Source organism: Pseudonaja textilis, chromosome 2 (assembly GCF_049901715.1).
Source record: "Pseudonaja textilis isolate UNSWEBS1 chromosome 2, rPseTex1.2, whole genome shotgun sequence".
Taxonomy (NCBI): Eukaryota; Metazoa; Chordata; class Lepidosauria; order Squamata; family Elapidae; genus Pseudonaja; species Pseudonaja textilis.
Genome location: NC_141991.1, coordinates 30,234,465 through 30,256,897, shown reverse-complemented (window position 1 = coordinate 30,256,897; position 22,433 = coordinate 30,234,465). Strand labels below are relative to the sequence as shown.

General features: G+C 37.6%; 1 protein-coding gene across 1 annotated transcript in view; it reads right to left on the bottom strand.

Annotated features, from left to right (window-relative positions):
• The window catches only part of LOC113450804 (monocarboxylate transporter 2-like), a 28,006-nt gene extending 6,598 nt beyond the window's left edge, over positions 1 to 21,408 (bottom strand). The window contains exons 1-3 of the mRNA XM_026722109.2: positions 21,310 to 21,408; positions 14,927 to 15,186; positions 83 to 226 (exon numbers count right to left, since the gene is read on the bottom strand). Of these exons, the coding sequence (XP_026577894.1) occupies positions 83 to 226; positions 14,927 to 15,143 (361 nt within the window). The 5' untranslated portion in view covers positions 15,144 to 15,186; positions 21,310 to 21,408. The remainder of the gene's footprint in view (positions 1 to 82; positions 227 to 14,926; positions 15,187 to 21,309) is intronic.
• Positions 21,409 to 22,433: the final 1,025 nt, after the last annotated feature.

Sequence of the window (22,433 nt, the reverse complement as noted above, 5' to 3'; positions counted from 1 at the left end):
ACTTAGAGAGGGCTGTAAAGCACTGTGAAGCGGTATATAAGTCTAAGTGCTACCGCCATAGAAAAGGAAACAAGAAAATTACCTGTGATGAATCCAGCACAAATGTATAGTTGAAAAATGCTGGTGCAGAATGCTGCTGAAACCATTCCTACGCCACATAGTAGCCCTCCAAATATGACCACCGGCCGGCTACCAAAACGATTCACCAAAATACTGCTAAGGGGACCTTAAAACATGAAGGAGGGAATGAATCATTTTTATAAATATGTCTCTAATGTGACATACTTTAAACATTCATAGGTTAGACTTAAATTCATGAATCAGAATAAGGATTAATTAAGGTGTAGGAATGTCTCCCAGCTGACTAGAAGAAAGATGCTTGTACAAAGTCTGTCAAAAATGTCATTTTTTGAAACAATTGTTTATATAGCTGGCTAATCCAACCACTAGCCATAGCATTTGAAAAGAGAAGATAACATCTGACATAGGGGCATCTGGAAAGAAATTGGAGGGAAGGGAAAGCAGAGGTAAACAGGAAAACAAAGCTTGCTTAACAGTAAGTATCATTATCGTATGATGCATTGCTATATGCAGTAACACAGTAAGATCAGAGAAGATTGTGGCATCTGATGGTGGCTAGTATCAAGAGAGAGGAGGAAAGAGAAGGAGAGAGGGAGAGACGAGAGTAGAGAGAGGGAGGAAGGGAGAGAGAGAGCAAGAGAGAGAGACAGAGAGGGGGGGGAGGGAGGGAGGGAGGGAAAGGGAGAGAGGGAACTTAATTTGAGAAATACTTGTTTTCCTTAAATGCAGAAAGAGCATAATCACACAGTATTTTTCATAGATTCATGACACTTAGTTTTTCTATTTCAAATGTGTTGAGGTAATTCCCCGTTAGGAGAATGAGTGCATACAGGGAGACATATTTGAGAGAAGTGTTTGAATAATACACACACAGCACACAGATACACTGTACAGTAAATGTAGGTTTTTACTTCCAGAAACGTTAAGCAAAGTCCAAACAAGCAGTCCAAAGTCATTCACTGGTAAAATCAGTCAGTTTTCAGTCCAGGGATAATCCAATTACAAAGTCCAGTGTCAAAAACAGTTCGGTATTAGACTTACATCAAATCCATGAATATCAGTCAATTAGGAAGAAACGACAAAACTTTCCAACAGAAGGAAACAGACTCACTGAGACTTCTTCTGAGAAAGACTTAAGACTAAGACAACCCAGGTTTCTGGCTCCATCTTATGGCCGTTTTGAGAAACCACACCCAATTACACCTTCAGGACTCTCTTAAAGATACAGTTTTAAAATGTCTATCCTGGTTTATATATTTCCCACCCAAATACCTGTTAGGTGACTTACATTCCTAACAAAATGCAGTCAGAGCTCGTATTTCCATCTGTATATATTGGTAAAGACATGAATGCAGTGTTGATTTTTTTCATTAGGGCTCCAAACCTGGACTGCAAAACTCTAGATGATTATAAATGGTAATAGACCGTTTCTTTGCTGACAGCTAGCGATTGTCTGGGTTTTTAAAGGTCAGATCTGATAGCCATAACAGAGTATTGCCCAGAAGTTAGAGCAAAACATAAGATAACATGAGAACTATCATAATTCACTGTAGAAAGTACTATGTTTTCACGAAGATAATACAATGTTTACTACAACATTGCTAAATGCATTAGTCTACCAAAATGAAACAATAGATATTAAACCCTAACCGATCTTTTATGATATATATTTATATGTAATAGAGATGCAAAAACAGATGATTATATCCATAAATATACAGAAAAAAATGTTAAAAGTAGAGACAAAGCACATGAAATGCAAGATACCATTTGAATTCTTTCAAAGCTCAAATGTGATTTGGAAATATGCAGTGATAATCTATAATTGCAAAACCTAATAAATGTTAGGAAGATGATATTATGAGTATTTAATATTCACTTACCTTTAGTGCATGTATTTTTATATAGAAACAACATAGACAAAATCTGAATGTTCTGGCTTTGTGACTTCATTGAGCTTATTCATGCTCTTCTAACTGTATAAAAACAATTAGTTTATGAGGATGTAGTCTCAAGATGTAGATTTTTTTTTTCTCAGTCCACCCTAGAAGTAACTTAGTGTTTTCTGTAGCGGTTCCTGGAACTGTTCCTCTTTTCCACTAATGCTTTCCTGTTTTCCCAACATACTTCTGGAAGAGCATTAAATTATCTGGATTCTTTTCAATGAGGATTCAGATCTGGATATGCAATGAAAATAGTATTCGTCATACTTCTGGGTGACCTCTAGCCATGGGCAAGATGAGGGTAGATGACCCTACTTCATCTCTTTGGTACTATTCACTATGATATCCTTCTGGATCAGCACAGGGGGTTAGCAGTGGAAGGCAAGCTTTCGTTCACTTCCATCCTTCAGGATTGTTTTCTGACAATAATGGTTGGGAAGGAGAGGATCCATCCTCACATTTACAGGTTTTGGTGCTTTCTCATGAAATTATGATTCATGGCTATGTTTATTAGAAAGAAAATAAATAATAGGAAAAAATAATTTTGTAGCTATAGTTACATTTGCTACAAAACTAAGGCAATTTTGTGATTATATTTGCTTCAAAGGAAATTGGAAACTATTTTCTGTTTCTCTTTATTCATTCTTTTTGCACTTTTTGCCTTATTTTCTCTTTTCCTTTCTTTTAGTTCTGCTAGGTTTTATTTTTTCAAAACCCTTAAGGCAAATATTAAATTTTATATTTAAAAAAATAAAATATCTGAAGGACCAGGTTATGGATAATTTCTCTCATCATGGAGAGAATTTATCTATGTGGTTGCTAATAGTTTGACACTGAATTGATTGCAGATAATAATCAAACCAACAAAAACCAGAACAGCCTACTGATTTGGATTCATCCCCCCAAAGAACTGGAGGAGGGAGCATTCCTGAAGCCGTGAGAAAAGCCCTTTATACAGACTTTTTATTTATAATATATAACTCTACATATAATATACCAACTGAAAGCATATATTTAAAATATCTGATGATGATTTCAGGCTAAACTGGTTGGAAGGCACCATGCAATTCTTTATTTTTAATTGCTACTTTAAGATTTTTTTGGAGGGGTTCGGGGAGAATTAATGTCCTTACTCTTATGGTTCTGTGAAAGAGAAATGATACCCTCAGACTATATTTTGGATTGTCCTTCATTGTATAATCTCTGCTAAGCGTCCCCTTACTTTTTATGAAAGGCTTTAAAAGGTGTTTAAATGTCTGCTTCTTAATTAAGAAAGCAAGGTGAGAATGAAAGCAGAAGAAACAGCTGGCAAGGATCTTCTGGTATACTCATAAAGCTGCTCTTCACTTGTCTTGACCTTGCTGAGGAAGTGATGGTTGTGTTGATAGATTCCCATGAAACATTTCGGAGCTGAGGAAGTGGCCTCGGAGGCCTAGTCAACAGCTGCTGAAAGTTTTATCAATATGGCCTGCAGCTTTTAAAAAATGGGAAGAAGTGAAACCACCAGAGAACAATCGTTATTAGTTGCTATGTGGAGTCAAACAAACAAATGCCTGGCTCCTTATAATAGGGAGCTTGAAATACTCTGCCTTGACCCTTCTATCTATTAAAGGCAACTGTCTGCCTGACTTGATGACCCAAATGCAGGATTTTAATAGCAAATATCTCAGTGATCAAATTAGACCAATTATTTTGTTTGAGTCTCCAACCCAAGTGGGGGGAAACCAATTATTTACGCAACTTTGGCAATCTTTCAAATGCTGCCCATTATTTTCTACATATTTTATGCATCATCTCTCTGCAGACAAAAGAGTGGGGGGGAAAAACCACAGAAAATAAAAACAGGCTTCTGATTTTTATGCTGCAATTAAATTATGAACCAGAAATTACCAAGATGAGACACAGGTCCAGGAATAGACTTCACAATTTTCATATGAAGTCTGCGTATACAACAAGGACTCAAATATACACCTATCGCATTTTAGACTGAAATGCCTTACATGATCCCAGCCCATGTGATTTGCAATTGAATAAAAGCAAAATTAATAATGGTGTTACAAAAACTAATTTTTGGGGAGAAGCAGATGGGTAGAACAACCAAAGCTTGACCATAGAGAGTAATGTGTATATATGTAAGAAGGTGGTGAAATAAGGATGTCGATTTTGACATTAGACAAGAACCAGAGATAAGAATGTTATCTGCCAATGTTACCTGCAAGACACACTTGACCTAACAACCTAATGTTCAATAAAAGGACAGTTTTTGTGATGATGAACTAAAGTTGTCAAAGAATGTAAAGGAAGATGGAATGGGTCAAAAATTCCTGATACATGTACACCACTATGTATACAGGGCGCTCTTGCTTTTCCCAGTCCCTGTACATCAGTTAATCAGAGCACAGTGAGGCAAGTGAATACAAATGTTTGAGTAATGCTTATGCAATTGCAAGCTTTTGTAGGTTTATAAAAACAAGGAATAGGGGATGCTATGGCTTCTATACATATCCCTGGACTCTAGAAGAACTTTGCAATTTATTGGAGAACAACCAGAGCTATGGGAGGTAGTCCATATCTCCATTCTCATTGTTCCTGCATAAGAACATAAACAGCACCTTGCTGGATAGTCCGGCAGTCTGTTCTCATAGTGCCCAACAAACTGCATAGGAAGTCCACTAATTTTCTAGTCACCCTGTATCAAGGCTAATAGCCAAAGATCCCCAAGAATTGATCCAAATCTCTTTTGAAACCAGCCATCACATCTAATGGTGATGAATTCCAACAATTATGCAAGGTGTAAACTTGTGTAAACAAGGTGTATACCACAGTCACGTCTCTTCTAATTGACTTCATTTCTAAAGATGTTGCAAGAAGAGAGTGTTCCCACAACCTTGGAAGAAGTGAATATATCTACATGGATGACAGCTAATTGCTGCCTTGAATTCTTAGGTTATGTGTAAGAAAGTCTATTGACAGGAATCCAGTTGAACTTCACCCATTATATTTCTATACCTTTGTCCCATGACATCATATAACAAGCCAAAGGGAATAATGCTTGGGGGTCAACAAAGATCCCAAAAGCAGGTAGATTCTACTTTGAAAATGATAAAATTGTGTCTCTAAAACCAAAGAAAATTATTAAGAAAAATTCTTAGTTTTATTACGGTGTGCAACTTCAACATGGCAGATAAAACGTTAATGCTTGAAGGTTGTCTAGATTAGGAAACAGATGCCACCACAACATTAAAATTAAGCTTCTTTTGAGAGAGGCTATATTAACAGTATTCTAGATGTCTGCTTGTGTTTTACCTTTCCTTCCTCTTATACTGCATTGAGTCAGGTAGGATTCAACCTGAGTCTTTTCCTGATATTATCTCCTTTCCCAGGGCTGAAAGGGTGTTTCTGCCCTTTTTGTTTCTGTAACCTGACGTTGCAGCACTTGTCAAAAAAGCCAACAGAGATTATACTACCTGAGACTTCTCAAGAAACAACAACTGAATGAAAAACTGCTGGTGACCTTCTACCACTGCACCATAGAGAATATCTTAACTTACTGCATCTCTGTATGGTTTGCCAATTGCACAGTGGCAGATAAGACAGTGCTCCAGAGGGTTAATGTCATTGCCCAGAAGATCATTGGTTGCCCTCTCCCCTCTTTGGAAGAGCTTTATAGCTCCCGCTGCCTTAAGAAAGTTCAAAACATTCTCAAAGATCCATCTCATCCTGGGCAGCCTTTTTTTGAACTATTACCATCTGGCAGACGGTACAGAATAATAAAAACAAGGACAAATAGGCTGAAAAACAGCTTCTATCCCAGGGCAGTAACTCTATTGAATTCTACTGTATAGTGCAATATTAATGCACTATCAGGGGTTTTCAGTTCAATTGTATAGGACAGTGATGGCTAATCTTTTAGTCGTTGCATGCCGAAAGTGCACACATGCACACGTGTGCCTGCGCATGCGCGTGCAGCCCCCGTGCCCCCACCTGTCCCCCTGTGCATGCGCATGCAGCCCCCCATGCTCCCCCACCCCCTGTGCACATGTCTCCCGCCTGTGCCCCATCCCTTGCGCATGCATGGCATATACCCGAAAATCAGCTGGCTGGCGAGAGGCGCGCATGTGCAGTGGAACTGAGCTGGGGCAATGACTCGTGTGCTGGCAGAGATGGCTCTGCATGCCACTTCTGGCATGTGTGCCATAGGTTCGCCATCACAGGTATAGAATGTAAATGATGTGCGTTTGTGTTTTATTTTTATAGTTATAATGTACACTGAAGATGGCATTTAATTTTGTTGTATGAGGTGCAACGACAATAAAGTAAAGTAAGGTCAACAGCCTCTAATTAGGCCCATCAAGGTTATCTCTATGGCTCTCTACAGTTAATGTCAATAAAGATGGCAACACTCGCTTTGTAGGGAGTTTTCCCAAACATGAATGTGCTTATTATCAGAATAAGCTTCAAGCTGTAGGTGAAAGATCATAGTAGAACGTTACTACTACAGAACATTCTTCTCTTCTTGAATTCTCAGGTATCACTTGGCTAGAATGCAGAGGACTAAGCAAGTAGAAGCATGCATTTCATATGAGAATATTGCTTAAGCAATTCTAATTAATAAAATGCTTGAAGATTCTCTGTGTTCTGGGTTCCCTTGAGTATTTTTATGCTGCATAAGCTCCTGAAGTTCAAATCTATAACAATGGATAAGTGTAATGTGCATATATAGCCAAATGCTCTTAGAATAATATTTCGTATGTCCACCAAGGGAGATTACAGATTGGATAAATGAATACCTTGGATAAATGAATGAAGCTCAAGAGAATATAAGGCAGCATCCTATGCTCATTTTGCCTGGGCTCATACATCATGACAAGCCATTGCTTGTTTTAATAATACTATAATGAATAAGCCACAAATGGCTGAATTCAGACATCATGCTAAGTCAAAGTACACAGATGATTAATTGAAGAACAATTTTTCCATTTGGGGCTTCAGGTATTTCCTAAGTAGGTTTTTAATCTGAGGAATTCATAGTTTTGTAAATTCATTGTTTGAAAATATGTTATTATTAGCTGCCCAGATTTTGTGGAAGCTGGTTGCATACAAATCTTTTAAATCAATACTCTCAATGCCACTACACCTGAACATTTGCATTTCATTTTCGTATTATTCAATCGAGCCAGTATGCTCGGACAATGGATCACAGAAGTATGAGATGAGCCAAGAATCCATTCCTATGACAACAAAGACCACTTCCTGATGCATAAAACAATTTTCTCAGGTGCCATTTACAATATTGCCCTAAACATGACTTCTCTTCCATGCCATTCATAGAGAAATAGGATTGACTTTGAGAATTTAGAATTTGCCAGAGCAGGAATTATAGCTATATTAGATAGCAACTGGCACTTAGCACCAAGTCTGAGAGAGATACAAAACAAAGAGGAGTTTATCAGGTTATAGGAACAGTAGGAAAAAGAAAAGCCAGATTTTTAGAAATCATTGAAAACTCATACTGACAGTAAGCAATTAGCTGCTTAAAATGGCTTCCTTATCTGGCTTATTTAACGTTGCTGTGTTGACTCTCTGGATAACTTTTTCCAATTTGTACAGGGGCTTGAAACTTGGGTTACAATTCCATCTGATCTTCAGGGATTGGAGGACTCATCTCATCGTATCATTTGAGCTGTATGTTCAAAAGAAAGTCCTTCTAATAAAGTTGTTCTTGATTTGGCACAGAGAAAACAGGAAGAACCTGTTCTGCTTTAAAAATGGAACATATAGCTTATTTCATTAATCGTCATTAATCTTGATTGATTTTGCATTATAGCTTCATAAAGTTGTCATAAAATAAACTCATCTATTGTTTAAAAAAGTTTGACTAAAACATTTGTAAATGGCTGCAAACCAAGGACTAGCAATCTCTTAATTTAATGTATTTTTTTCTTGATGTACTGTTATATTTTGAATCTACTCTTGCATCTGAGAAATGAATCTGTTACAACATTAGGCATCCTTTGCTAATCCGCTTTAAATATTACCCAAGCAATTATGCAAACAACATCATTCTGGTCTATCTTATAGACAAAGGTGAATGAGCACAAAGTTCCTACAAAGATATTTGATCTGTGAATAACGATAGTGTAGCTGGAATGCCTTCTCTGTGTTTGCAAAAATCACTGATTCAGAAGAGAATGTGGTCAACAGTTTCTAAGTCTCAGTGTAATGTTCCCCTCAGCTGATTGCACTTCTAGGAAGATTAGGAGATTCTGAGCAACCTAGAGAAGCAACCTCTGAGAAGAGGCTGTGTAAATTCCATCTTAGTTTTCCCCAAGCTGGGTGTCCACCAAACATGTGAACTTCAATTCCCCAAAGTCTCAGCAATGGTCATGCTTGCTGGGAATTGTCACCCTTATCTAAGAACCCTGTCCTATCAAATACAAAGGGAGAATCTCAATCCATGAATTCAACACATATATGCTATTCTAAAGGTCTTGAGAATAAAATGGTTACCAAAACTTAATAGAACACTAATGGTTAATTGCTAGTGAGCTCTATCTTGGAACCGCAGATTAGGCTAAAGTCTTGATGGCTCCCTGGCTTTTGGACTTGGATAGGCTTTGCTTCTTTGCCGAATTTTTTATTATTTCATTTCTACCTATGACAGCCTTCTCAGATAAGCCAGGGTGGAAAGATGACAAGATGAGCCATATCTAATTTATTGTAAAGCTGCATTAAGATAATTTTGCAAGTTTGAAAGTTCAAATGTCCCACCTGCCACATTTAATTGCCGGACCCATTAGGGAGGACCTTCCTAAGTTTTGTTCTTTGACTGTTAAACCAATTGCAATTACAACCTCCTGCCTCTCTTGTCTGATTGTTTCCTAGACAGCATCTCCTCTCTCCTTTCCTCAAAGTTATCTATGCATTCCATCATATCTTCTTTCGAATCATGCTTTCAATTTCACTCAAGGTTCTGCTTAAATTATAGCCTTCAAAATTGCATGACCCATTACTTCCATTCTTCCCAATTCTTTACAAGTGTCCTCACTTTACTGGTCAGTTTTAACCAGAATATTTTACGATTTCTTGATATGCCTAATTACAACATCTCCTTCAACTGAGAATAAGTATTTCAAATTCTACTTGGGATGAATGCCTACAGATTAAAACAGCTTCAAGAATATAGCTCTTCCGTTTCAAACACCAAATAGAGAAAAAAACTTGAGCGGAGCTGATATTCTGTCCATGACAGAGCACCTCTGTAATGGAGGATCAGAAAGAAATTATGAAGAACAGAACATTTAAGAGGTCTACCAATCAAAACTATTATTGTCAGAATATCAAAGGCAGCCAAACATTAGCTAATATAAATTAGTGTAGAATCACATTACTAAAAGCATGTTACTGATATACAGCATCTGGTCAACAAAGTTATTTTTTCCCCAAATTATCTATCTGAAATAAATATTTTCATTGCTTAAAGAAGTCTGTTATTGAAAAATTGTACCATAGCTTTGCATATCCAATTATAGTACAATTTTTCAATAACAGACTTCAATAACTAACAAACAGAGCTTTATGCAGATGGAAATATGTTAATATTTTGCATAGTCATTCCTACAGAGATAGAAATTTATCAATAATGAGGCATCCCCTTCTGTCTTCATTTTGTGTAGAATTAAGATATTTTATGGTTTGATATTTGATGTTAAGAAAAGGCACATGATGGAAAACTGTTCAGGGAAGAGCAAACAAACTCACTGGTTATTTATAATGAAAAGTTTGATCTAAAATTTGCAAGTCATTGTCACAGGACTTTTTGTTTTTTTTTATTTCTAATATGTATGTTTAATTTTTCAAATGTATGTAGTATGTTTGAACAGCTCACCTTACAAAAGCATGATTCTGGGCAATGTACGACAATTAATTAAAAAGAAAAATCAATACATTTATAAAAGCAATCATCTTTTACAAAAACTGTAGTCCCCTCTGAAGGAGATGGGCAGTTTAGAAATAGGAAATACCATATAATAAATAAAGCCTATAAAAGCATATGAGCAAAGGAGGAGGATGCGAACTGTCATAAGAAAGACTTGTAATTGCAAGATCTCCCCAGCCCCCACACCCAAACCATTCAAAGATGCAGGTTGTCCTTTATTTAGTATCACAGCTGGCACCAGAATTTCTGTTGCTAGGCAACATAGTTGTTAAATGATTCAAACCTGACACTTTTGTTATAGTTAAGTAAATCACTAAAGTTGTTAAGTGAATCATGTGGTCATTAAGCAAATCCAGTTTCTCTCATTGATTCTGCTTATCAAAAGGAGACCCAGAAGGTTGCAACAGGCGATCACATGACTCCAGGACACTGCAGTCATTGTGCATACATGCCAGTTGCCAAGTGCTCAAATTTTAATCAAGTGACAGTGGGGATTCTGTAACGGTCGTAAGTGTGAGGACCAATTGTAGGCCACATTTTACAGTTCCGTTGTAACTTTGATCGGTTGCTAAATGAATGGTTGTTGAGTACCTGTAGTCATAAAGGTGGACATTCCTTTTCCATGATGTCCTCTATAGCAGGGGACCCCAACCTGTGGACCAGGCCACAGTCTATTCACAACTGGGCCGTGTGAGTGGCTGGTTAGTGTGCACCCGCACAGCCCCACTTGTGCAAAGATCTCTGGGGCTCGCGGCTCCACTCACATGAACGTCGTGGGCACTCAGGGCCTCACTTGCACAAGCATTGTGGGTGCTCGAGCCCAGTGGTGGGATTCCAATTTTTTTACTAACAGTTCTGTGGGCGTGGCTTGGTGGGTGTGGCAGGGGAAGGATACTGTAAAATCTCCAGTCAGAGGTGGTATTTGCCGGTTCTCTGAACTACTCAAAATTTCTGCTACTGGTTCTCCAGAACTGGTCAGAACCTGCTGAATACCACCTCTGTCGCAACCCCACTTTTGCAAATAATGTGTGCACACACCCCCACCTCCTCTGGTCCACCAACCTGGAAAGGTTGGGAAACTCCACTTTGGAGGTATTTCTAGACATTTATGAGGTTTGGAAAACCAAAAATCATGTTACCTACTTTTGCTATTTACATAAACGATGTTTTATTGATAGTCCAAGTACTCAAAGCACACCAGCTGGATCCAAAGTGCTAATAACAGGAGGCATATTAGTAAGGTTGTACTCAATTCTGTCTCTCTGGGTTTTCCTTTTTTTCCTGTTGACACTCCTTCCAGCATTTCTGGTTTAATGCTAATGTAGCCTGACAGCAATACAGCCATACAGGCAATGGTCAAGAATGCTATGGGACCTGAATGCATAACATACCTCAGGAAGTCTACGACTGCATCTAGAAGTGATTATGTGCAGCAAATCACCAACTGTAATATAAACCAGCCCCCTAAGTTCTGCTATATTAACTAATCATTGGGAAGCAATGAAAGAAGAATGCCAAGAGTATACACACCCAACAATGTTATCTGAGAGCATTAAGGCCTTTCCAGCCGCCCAGTTAAAGAAACAGGCAGACCTGTTGAATGGCAGCAATATAGGGAGACGCCAGAGGCAGATGATTCTGACAATAGCAAGATTTATTTCATATTGTATAAGAAAAGGCACTCCTTTAATTGATCAAGAAACCCTACATGTACAGACAATATAATATAGGAGCCCTCATGATGCAGAGGTTAGAATGCAGGCTAACATCTGCCCTCAGTCTAGAGTTCTATCCTGACGGATTCAAGGTTGGTTCAGCTTTCCATCCTTCCAAGGTTGGTAAAAATGAGGACCCAGATTGTTGGGGGTCAATATGCTGACATTATAAACTTCTCAGAGAGCACTATAGAACATCCTTGGTCAGTATAGAAGTCTGAGTGCTATTGCTATATAAAGTGACTGCCAATACAGTATTGGATGATGGACCCCACAGGTCAGATGGCATTCAATATGATATTGAGGGAGGAGGGGAACTGAAATCTTTCAAAATGCCAACAGTATTTATGATGCAGCTAGATTAAAACCTTTGGCACATTTTTTAGGTGCTGATGTTGCCAAACAGGAAAATAAATCTAATAATAAATAAAATAATAATAATAATTTATGATAATTATTTATTAAAAATAATAAATAAAATAAAGTGCGTGCATAAGCGCACCAATCGTGCTTACTGTCCCTGTCCTATTGTTTCTTTTTATTTTTCTTATACGTATCCATCTCATGTATTCAAAACTATGTTTATACTTATACCTGTTATCTTGTAAGCGATTGACAAATCAAATAAATAAATAAAATAAATATAAATAAATAAATAAATAAATAAATCTGAAGTTGCGAAGATAGAATTACAGTGGAAACACAGAATGTAAGAAGCGTGAACAGGAGAAAACTCAATATAGTGAAGAATGAACTCATTCTTCTATATATTAGGTATCAATGAATTGAAGTGAACTGGAATTGGGCAGTTACTGTCAAAAGATTATACTCAGGATACAAAAAGGTGTGCCATTGCTTTCAATACAGCAAAGACAATCGGTACAATGCAGTCAATGAATAATTTTAAAAGTGTTTGGCACACATTTAACTTCTTAAAAACCCATGGCCTCTCCCAGAAATCTGCACTCATTTTGGGTGCAGACTCTGCCTATTTTTCATATGGGACCCTCACTATGCTGTTCAAAGCATGGTGTCCTTCAGGCCAACAGGCACTGCCAACACTCAGACTTCATGTCTAAAACTACAATTGCTGTAAATTTCCACTTTCTACTTTTCCCCAGTATCTCTGTAAGGAAGAGCAACCTTAGACAAAGGAGCAGGGTTCTCATGTATATAATAGGAGCATACTTGGAAAGAGTATGAAGATCTGAATTAGTTGTTCCTTGACCCTTTGTTACAATACAAATATTGCACAGTGAAATCTACTTTCAAGGAGAAGCTACTTGTCATTGGCTCAGAGTAAAAGTTCATATGGGGAGGGAGGAGGAATAGATACATATCATCCTTTAATTCATTTACAGGCTTTATACATGCAACAGCCTATTATACATGAAACTATACCGATCCAGTTTACTGTATTCAGCATAAATTTCTGAAGAGCACTGACATGACAATATATTTCATCAAACATTAACCCTGTAATTCAGTCTAAATTGGTGCAATACTATCTGAATTAGTGTCTAATCACTCTAAAATAAATGGTATTCTTCCCTTTCACAGAATTATAATACATATCTACCTGTATCTTGCAGCTTCATGATACCAGGTCATTTTTTTCAATGTTCAAATGATTAGCAAAAATACAGAATATTTAAATATTTAAAAATAAAAAGCATGAGAAAATTAAGTCTTCAGAGCAACTTTGAAAGACACAAGTTTCAAAAAAGGACCATTAAATGATGCCTGTTTGTAATTATTTAATTTAAATATATTTCAGTATTATCGGTGGTTATAGAACAGTTACCTGTAGCAAGTTGATGTTACTGTAAATTCATATCTTTCTATGAGACACTATTTTGCAAATTTTTTATTTCTAGTAACCTCATTCATAATGGTTCTATAAACTGATTGAGTGCTACCCCATGTGCATATGAAGAAACTGAACACAAGTCTAATATAAAGTATAATATAATTTCATGATACAGAGGCCTTAGAATTCATGACTCATTACTTAGAAGTTGAGAATTCTGCCTGCACAAATGAAAAATCAATGCAAAAACACAAAGTGATCCTTTAGAAAAAGAGTTCAATACTGTAAAATTTTAAGACTCTTCAAATATGTCTGCAACCAGATAGCACTTGACTTGTGCCTACAAAAAGAGACCCCTCCAGGAATATCTGGGAGACATCCTCCTTGTCTTGGAATCACACTGAGTTACCCATCTTATATTGCTGCACAGCAGTATATCATTGGTTTATATTGCTTTATAACTCATGTTATAACTTGTTTAGAATATATAAAGGCACTTCAAATTTATAGTGTAACGTGAACATTTCATCATGTTTGTAAGATGCGCAAAAAAGCTTGAAAATTTTGGATTCTAATGCACTCACTTATTCAGAGAATTTTAAAGATTAATATACAATTGAGAGAAGAAGTTATTCTTTTGGGATCGATGCATAAAGAGTTGGAAAAAATGTTATAGAACTTTATTCCCATACATAATAACTGCACTGAGATTATTGTGTGCCCAAAGATGGAAAGATTCAGCACTACCCACAATAGGGAGTGGTTGGTGAAGTTGATGGTACTTTCTGATTGACTGGATTCTTTGATCAGAGAAAAGATAATATTTATATTAATGGTGATTGCAAACCCCAAATCCCACTTTTTACATAAAACAAAAAATAAAAATAATTCACTTATGATGTATGGTTTTGATAATTAGACAGGGTAAATTATAGAAAGAGGAGAGTTATGTTTTGACAACCATAGAGTAAGAGATAAAGCTATAATTGTACTTATAACTGCTGTAAAATAGATTGGAAGTTATTGCTTTGTTTCTGTTTTTTTTCTTTTCTGATTTTCTTTATTTTTTCCATTCTTGCACATTTCGTTTTTTCAATTTTTTTTCCTTTTTCTTACTTTGTATGAGTTTGTATTCATTTTAATCTTTCTTTTTTTAAAACAATATTTAATAAAATAAAATAAAACTAAATAATTTCCCAGCATTACTATTGCAGCAAACACGAAACATCTTGTACCCAACCTAATTACGTAAGATCAGATTTGAAGAATTCAAATATCGGGTTGAACAACTATTTTATTCTGGTATAAGCCAGTATCATGGACTACTATGACTAAGCATAATGTACCTGCTAATTTCAATAGTGTCCACAATTTAATTTGGGGACATTTAACTTCTACAAGTCAAAGCCAAGTCAACAGATTACTCTCTTCTACTTACCTCCACCATATGTAGCAGCCAACATAATTGAAGAAACCCATGCAATCTCACTGTATGATGTACCAAAGAAATCCTGGATTTCTTTGAAGAAGATTGCTATTCCTTTCGGGAAAGCATATGAAAATCCAATGGAAATGAATGCTCCAAAGACCACTGCCCATCCCCATTGGCCATCTGGAGGGGTATAGGTCAAACCCGTGTCTGCTGGAGGTGGCATGGCAAGATTAAATTAATTTCCTGTAAGCACTTTTCTGGAAACCCTGAAAAACAAAGTGCACACCCATAATAAGCTAATGACACATTCTCATAATTTGCTTGTTACTTTGGCATAATGTTTTCTTCTCTCTCTATGCACTGTATTTCTGAATTGCAGCAGCTCCTCTAACACACAAAACAATTGCTAGAGATACCTAGAAATCTTATTTTCAAGAAAACATTTACTCTGCAGCAGGCATCTGACTATAGGTATTGATGGATTGTTTCTGCCCTCCAGCTAGCTTCAGGTAACTTTGGGGATTCTCAAAATCATAAAAAAATAATCTCCAAGAACATGAAGTTATTTATCTCTGGGTTTTATCTGATGCTTTCAATGCAATATTGTATTTCTATTTACATCCCATATAATATCCCAAATGTAGTCATAATCACAGATTAGTTAGAACACTTGCTTCTGACACAAATCACAGGGTTTTTTTTCTCTTGGTGTCTTTAAGTCAGCACTGATTCCAGGTGACCCTCTGGACAAGTTCATTAAGTTTTCTTGGTATGGCCTCTCATGACTGTGGGGATGCTGCAACAGTCGTAAGTGTGAAAAATGGCCATAACTCACTTTTTTCAGTGCCATTGTAACTTTGAATGGTCACTCCACACAAGCAAAGTACCAGCAAGGGAGGGGGAATAAACTCCAGAAAAGTTCCTGAGACAGGAAGTCTAGTCCTGCCAAGAATGTAATAAGGGTTAACGGAGAGGCAGTTTCTGTAAGCAACACCAGAATGTTTCCTTCCTGCCTTCCTTACAGGATTAGGCCAGTAATTTCTTCTAACAAAAGGTTCTCCGAACTGCTTAGAATGTTAACAACCAGTTCTAGCGAATAGGTGCGAACTGGTAGAATCCCACCCGATGTTAACCATGCACTTGGTTAAACTGTACAATACAGAAAGCATGGGAATAATTATGACTTTTTCCAATCAACCCGTCCTCAGAAAATCTATCGATGTAATCCCTTTGACTACTGTATATGTCCTACTCCGAGTTCTCTAAGGTGGTCCAGATAATTCAGTTTAGACTATATTTTTTTCATCTCTACCAAAAAGAGTCGCTGACAATTCAATCTTCATGAGGAAGTAGCCTGAAAACAAGAACCAATTTAATAAGATTCCTCTCGTCCCAATTCAATACTATCTCACACAGTCTCAAATATTACTTCTATACTGTGTCCTGAAGAATATATCCAGCTGATGACAGGCTTATAATAAGTTAAGACGTTGTCATGGTTGTCTCTGTGTCCTGAAATCTCAGCTGGTAGCAGCATGGGAAATGAAATACTTTGGGATAAATGCCTTGTGGTTTTTTTTAGCTCTGTCATATTGATTAATACATGAGTTTGCTGGATGATTTTCCACTGTTTCTTCATGTTGGTCCCTAATTAAAAATATTCAAACATTCATTTGCCATTGAAAAGCTACATAGATTTCTTATTGATGGGGAAGATTTCTTATTGATGTGGGGGGGGATCCATCCCTGGCCCTCTTTTTGTATTGGACTGCATATTTATGTGGACAATTGCATGGAATGCGAAGGATGTGTGTTTGTATTTTATTTTTATAGTTATAATGTACACTGAAGATGGCATTTAATTTTGTTTTACGAGGTGCAATGACAATAAAGTAAACTAAACTAAACAAAGTTAAGAGAGATTTATTCTATTCATTTAACTGCAGTAATGAAAATTGCTAGGTGTTTCTCCTGTAAGTCCATAATTTTCCATCTTGCCCTCTGGATGGAATGATGGAAAACATCATTTGACCTCTGATGTAACATCTTTTAGGTATTTGGACAGTGACTATTCCTGTCATCTCAATTTCTTTTATTTCTCTTCATGGGCCTTAGTTTCTAAATCTCAAATTCTCCTTTCTACTCTTCCCCAAATTTCTTTCAGTATGCCTTACCTCTGAGGATGTTAGCTATCTCCTCCAAGTTTATGTAATCTGGAAATTTAATAAACATGTGTTCTACCTTATTCTGTACTAACAAAATGTTGAAGAGTACGGGGCTAAACCATGTAATATCCCATTTGATACTTCCCTAAGATTTGGCAAGTATTTTAAAATAGAATTTTCAATCCAGTTATGTATCCACTTAATTATCATACTATCCAGCCCACACAAATTAGTTAAGAATTTTTTTTCATTGAATGACCCCAGTTTGCTCTACATGTTTTTTTGCGCATGTCTTGTTATATCTAACCATCTTATTTAACTGGGTTATCCAAGCTTCAGCTTCAAACATTTCTAGCTTTGACTATTAAAATAGGATCCTCCATTCTATTTTTTGTCTCATAGGTAATAAATAAGTGTAGGAAAAATAGCTCAAATATATAAAGCAGATAAACAAATCAAAAAGTTTTTGCAAATGTTATGATAAAAAACTCTGAATTGTTTAATGGTAAAAATAATTAATATTATTTTGCATGCTCTGGGTTTAAAAATTGGAATGAGTGACTCTTGACTTAATGCTTTGATTCTTTCTTATTTATAACTTATTTGAACCCAAGAGATGCAAAGAATGATCCATTCACACATGATTCTGCTCAAACACTCAGGACTCATGAAAAAAAAATCTGTCTCTAGATGTCTGTGGAGATTCTCAGTCATGCAGATCATGGTTGTCCCAAAGGTATTTTTCAAAAAGCAACTGGACTTTCTTTCTTTTTTTCTTGAAGACATTTTGCTTCTGATCTAAGAACTTAAGAAGCTTCTTCAATGAGAAGCGAAGCATCTTTTAGGAAAAAACAAAGAAAATCTTGTTGCCTTTTGAAAAACTCCTTTGGGACTCTCTCTGGATTCATTATTGGGTAGTAACTGGAGAACACATCTTGTTTATATCTACTTGTCCTTATTTATTTATTGGATACAAAATTGCCAACTACTACAAAAATCAGAACATGCTGTGATGATGTCATTATTCAAAGCAATAAAACAGGGGACTTCAAACTTGACAGCTTTAAGACTTGTAGACTCCCAGAATTCCTCCTCCAGTCATGTCAGCTCAGGAATTCTGGGTGTTGAAGTCCACAAGTCTTTAATTTGCCAAGACCCTTCCAATAAAACATCATGGTAACCACAAAGAATAAGCTAATGTCTACAATGAACTGTAATCAACATAACAAAGTACTGTACAATTAATTAGACTCAGTAATTAAACAATCTTCACACAATTACATGGGAAAACAACTCATCAATTGTAATAATAGGCAATATTTAGCCTTCAAAGCTCTTCAGAATAATTCAGTCTTTAGTGTTTTCTGGAAGGGAATCACAGGGGCACAAGTCTAACATTTATAAGGAGGCTGTTCCATAAAGAAGGACACGAAACAAAAACGCATCCTCTCCTGGTTTAGTTTCTACACATACACAAAAGTATCTTCTAGAGCCATGGTGGCACAGTGGTTAGAAAGCAGTATTGCAGGCTAATTCTGCTGACTGCCAACAATTTGATTCTCACTCAGTTATCCAAACTCAAGGTTGACAAAGTTATCCTTCCAAAGTCAGTAAAACCAGGAGCAAGATTGTTGAGGGCAATATGCTGACTCTGTAAATCGCTTAGAGAGCTGAAAAGCACTGTGAAGTTGTATATAAATCTAAGTGCTATTGCTATTCTAGTAATTTGGAAGCCCATACTATCTTCTTCAAGGATGATCACTGATGGTTAGAGAAGACAGCTGTAAAGTTACGGGAAAGGATATAGAATGCTTATTTATTTATTAAATTTATTTGTTCTCCATCTCACCATAAGGAGTCTCTTTATAGGTTTTACCTATCCCCCCCCCCTTTTTGGCGGGGGGTACTTGTTTGCTTTTCTTGAAGTACTAGATTAAAAATGATAGATTGCCTTACAGAAATATTGTACAAATATTCCTGCTTTTTAAAATCCTGGTTAAGAGCATAGACATCCACTTCTAATTACCATGATGGAAAAATGATGACTACACCAAAGACAAACACAAAAATCACAAGTTTTGCACCACAATGACATGATATATTTCCATCAATTGTCCTCCTACTTCCAGTTTGGGTGCTGAACTTTCACTATATTTTGAGGTCAATTTAGTTGGATGTTGGAGCTTTTTTTAATGCAACAATTCACTTCAAAGGATGTGGCTAGAAGAATGTACATTTTAGGTAAATAGAATGTCTATTAGCTCAATGGTGGTGCAGTGATTAGAGTGCAGTACTGCAGGCTACTTCTGCTGACTGCCGGCTGACTGCAATTTGGCAGTTCGAATCTCACCAGGCTCAAGGTTGACTCAGCCTTCCATCCTTCCGAGGTCAGTAAAATGAGGGCCCAGATGTTGGGGGAAATATGCTTAACTCTGTAAACCCTGTAAACTGCTTAGAGAAGGCTGTAAAGCACTGTGAAGCAGTATATAAGTGCTATTGCTATTTGTCTAGTTTTAGGGTACTGAGGCCATGGTTCTTTCAGAGAATCTATACAAAGTAATTCCAAATTTCTACTGGTATTATGATACCTTATGTGAACTACCAACAACAACAACAAAATGCTATTAATTAACTTCAGATATTATCAATTATTACTTAAGATCCAAAGCCATGTGCAAACTACTTCTGAGCCTCTAGGCAACTGCTCTTGAACAAAGGAAACTGACCAAAGATGCAAATCAAGACAAAACTTGATGCAATCAATTGGTGTTTTTGCCAAGGGCAGTTTCTATTGCATCTTTCTTCATATCCTTATCTAAACATCGGTGCAAATTTCTCCAAAGGAAAAATGACACATGAAGCTGAATTTCATTGTAAATACTCATGTTTAAAGAAGGGTTTTGGAAATATAAAAGAGAACTTATTTTCACACACAGTTACCTGCATGTCATTTATATTGTTTAAATATAAGTAACTGGATAGTAAGACACAACGGCTAGTGGCGGATCGCAACACAAAACTAATCAAAGTAGGGCCTGCATACTTCTTGGATGGGAGACCACCAGGAAAAACCTTGTGGGGCAGAATGGGAAGTTGAAAAAAGCATCCTAGAGAAAGGCAATAATTGACTGCATCCATAGACAGTTAAAACTATTTGGCTGGTCTCCAGATTCTAGCTTTACTTTCTAAAATTGAAATCAATATAGGTCAAAATACTCAAATAACAAGATTTTTTTGTAATTCCATAGCTGACACTCTTTTGGAAAAACACCTACACAAAAATGCACACAAGAGTCACAAGGTGCCTTTCTTTACAGACAATGTGGTTTCATACCAAACAGGTTGCAGTTTCAGCCAACAAATTCTAGACAGATGTATAGACGTGTGTCATCTGTTGCCTGCATTTGAAAACTAGTACACACAGGTAGATTTAAGCAGGTAAAACAAGGCAGCAGCTTATGCCTCTCAGCGATGCTGCTTCTACCATGCAGCCCAAAAGCAACACATCGTTCTCTTTCCCAGATTGAAATACTCTTTGCCCAAGTGCCAAAAAAGAAAAAAGAAAAAGAAACACCAGAGCAGCATTAGCTGAAAGGCATAAACAATTGTTTATTTGTTTTTTAATCCTGCCTTTATTATTTTTTATAAGCAGCTGGGGCAGCAAATATACCTAATAAATCCTATTTTCCCCCACGACAACCCTGTGAGGTGAGGTGAACTGGGCTGAGGAAAAGCGACTGGCTCGAAGGCATCCAAGCCGGTTTTCATGCCTAAAGCAGGGTTAGAACTCACTGTTCCCCCTGGTTGCTAGCCTGGTGCCTTAACCACTAGACCAAACATCCCCCGGCGTGACGGGCACATGCAACTCCGTAGCAGATGGCGCCGTCACAGAGGCTGAATCGTAGCCCTAGCCATGGTAACAGACCACGCTGACGAACGAAACATTTCCCTAGTTTTTCGGGACACACCGAATACACATCTGTAAACCCGCACTCTTGCACACCCACAGGACACGCTGGCAGATGACGCGCGCCCACGAGTCCCGGCCCCTCCGAGCTCCACCACGCGTGTGTTAAAAAGCGGTCCGGCCGCCTGCGGAAAAGCTTTCCGCCACTTTCCCTGACTTTGAAGCTGCGAAGTTGGGAAAGTTGAGCGACTTTGGCGCGCTTTTCCCTCCCCACCTCCCGCAGCTTCGGCTTGGGGCAGGCAGGCAGGCGCTCTTACCTTTTGCTTCAGGCCAGGCAAAAGTCTGCCTGAGCGCGCTGGGCACACGAGGCGACCGGGGATGGGGGAGGCGGAGACCCGGATAGGCGGAGTTTAGGTAATCGTAGGCGGGGACGGCAGGGAATCTCCCCCTCGGCCCCACATCTGACGCAAGAAGGGCGAGCTCCTCGAGGTCTTTCGCCTCTTTGGCCGGGTCACCTGCTGCCTTTAAATGGGTGCGCTCTGCCTCAAAGCGCTGTCCCAGGGAAAGTCTGGCTGTGCTTTCGAGGACTTCACTGACGGCAAAGACTAAGCACCAGCAGGGACCCCCAGAAATTAAGGCAAAGAGCCTCTCTGTGGATATTTTCAATCATCCAGGTCATGGTCCCACAGGTGCTTTTTCCAAAAGGCAACTGGACTTTCTTGGAGTTTTTGGTTTGTTTGAAAGCCTTTCTCTTCTCATCCAAAAAGCTTCTTCAGAGGAGAAAAACAAGAAAGTCCAATTGTTTCTTGGAAAAAAAGCACCTTTGACCTGGATGATTGAAAATCTGCAGAGAGAGACTCTTCGCTTTAATTTCAGGCAGTCCCTTGCTGATGCTTTGCCTTTGGCTTCAGTGAAGTCTTGCTGCCTGCTGTACTTTCTATACCTCTACATTCTATAAGTTGAAGAGTTGTGAAGTTTAAACACTTTTCACCAGTTTGACACCCCTGCCTCAGGATTGAGAAATGCTGTAAGATTCCCTTTGAGAATCAGAAATGCCTTCTCACCTCATTTCCTGGTTGGTTCCATGGAGAAGAAATCCACTATCACAAGAGAAGAAAAATAATAAAACCAGAAGCAATAATGACAACATCATCCAAATTTTGGAATAAAATGTAGACAGTAAACATTTAACTGGTTCTATATCATACTTTGAATCAAGGATTAAATAGCTTCTAAGTAATCTGCAGTGTTTTTGCTAAGAGTCTACAACAACTGAATTGCAGGATATTGTTTTTTGAGAAACAAAAGATAACCATGTTAGCTTTTTTACACTAAGCAGAGAGTTATGACCAATTCTGGCTTTCCATTTTAAGATGCGTGAACTTCAATTTCCTGCTTTTTTTAAAAAAAAGTGATTTGGAGCCGTTTGTGGACTCCTGGT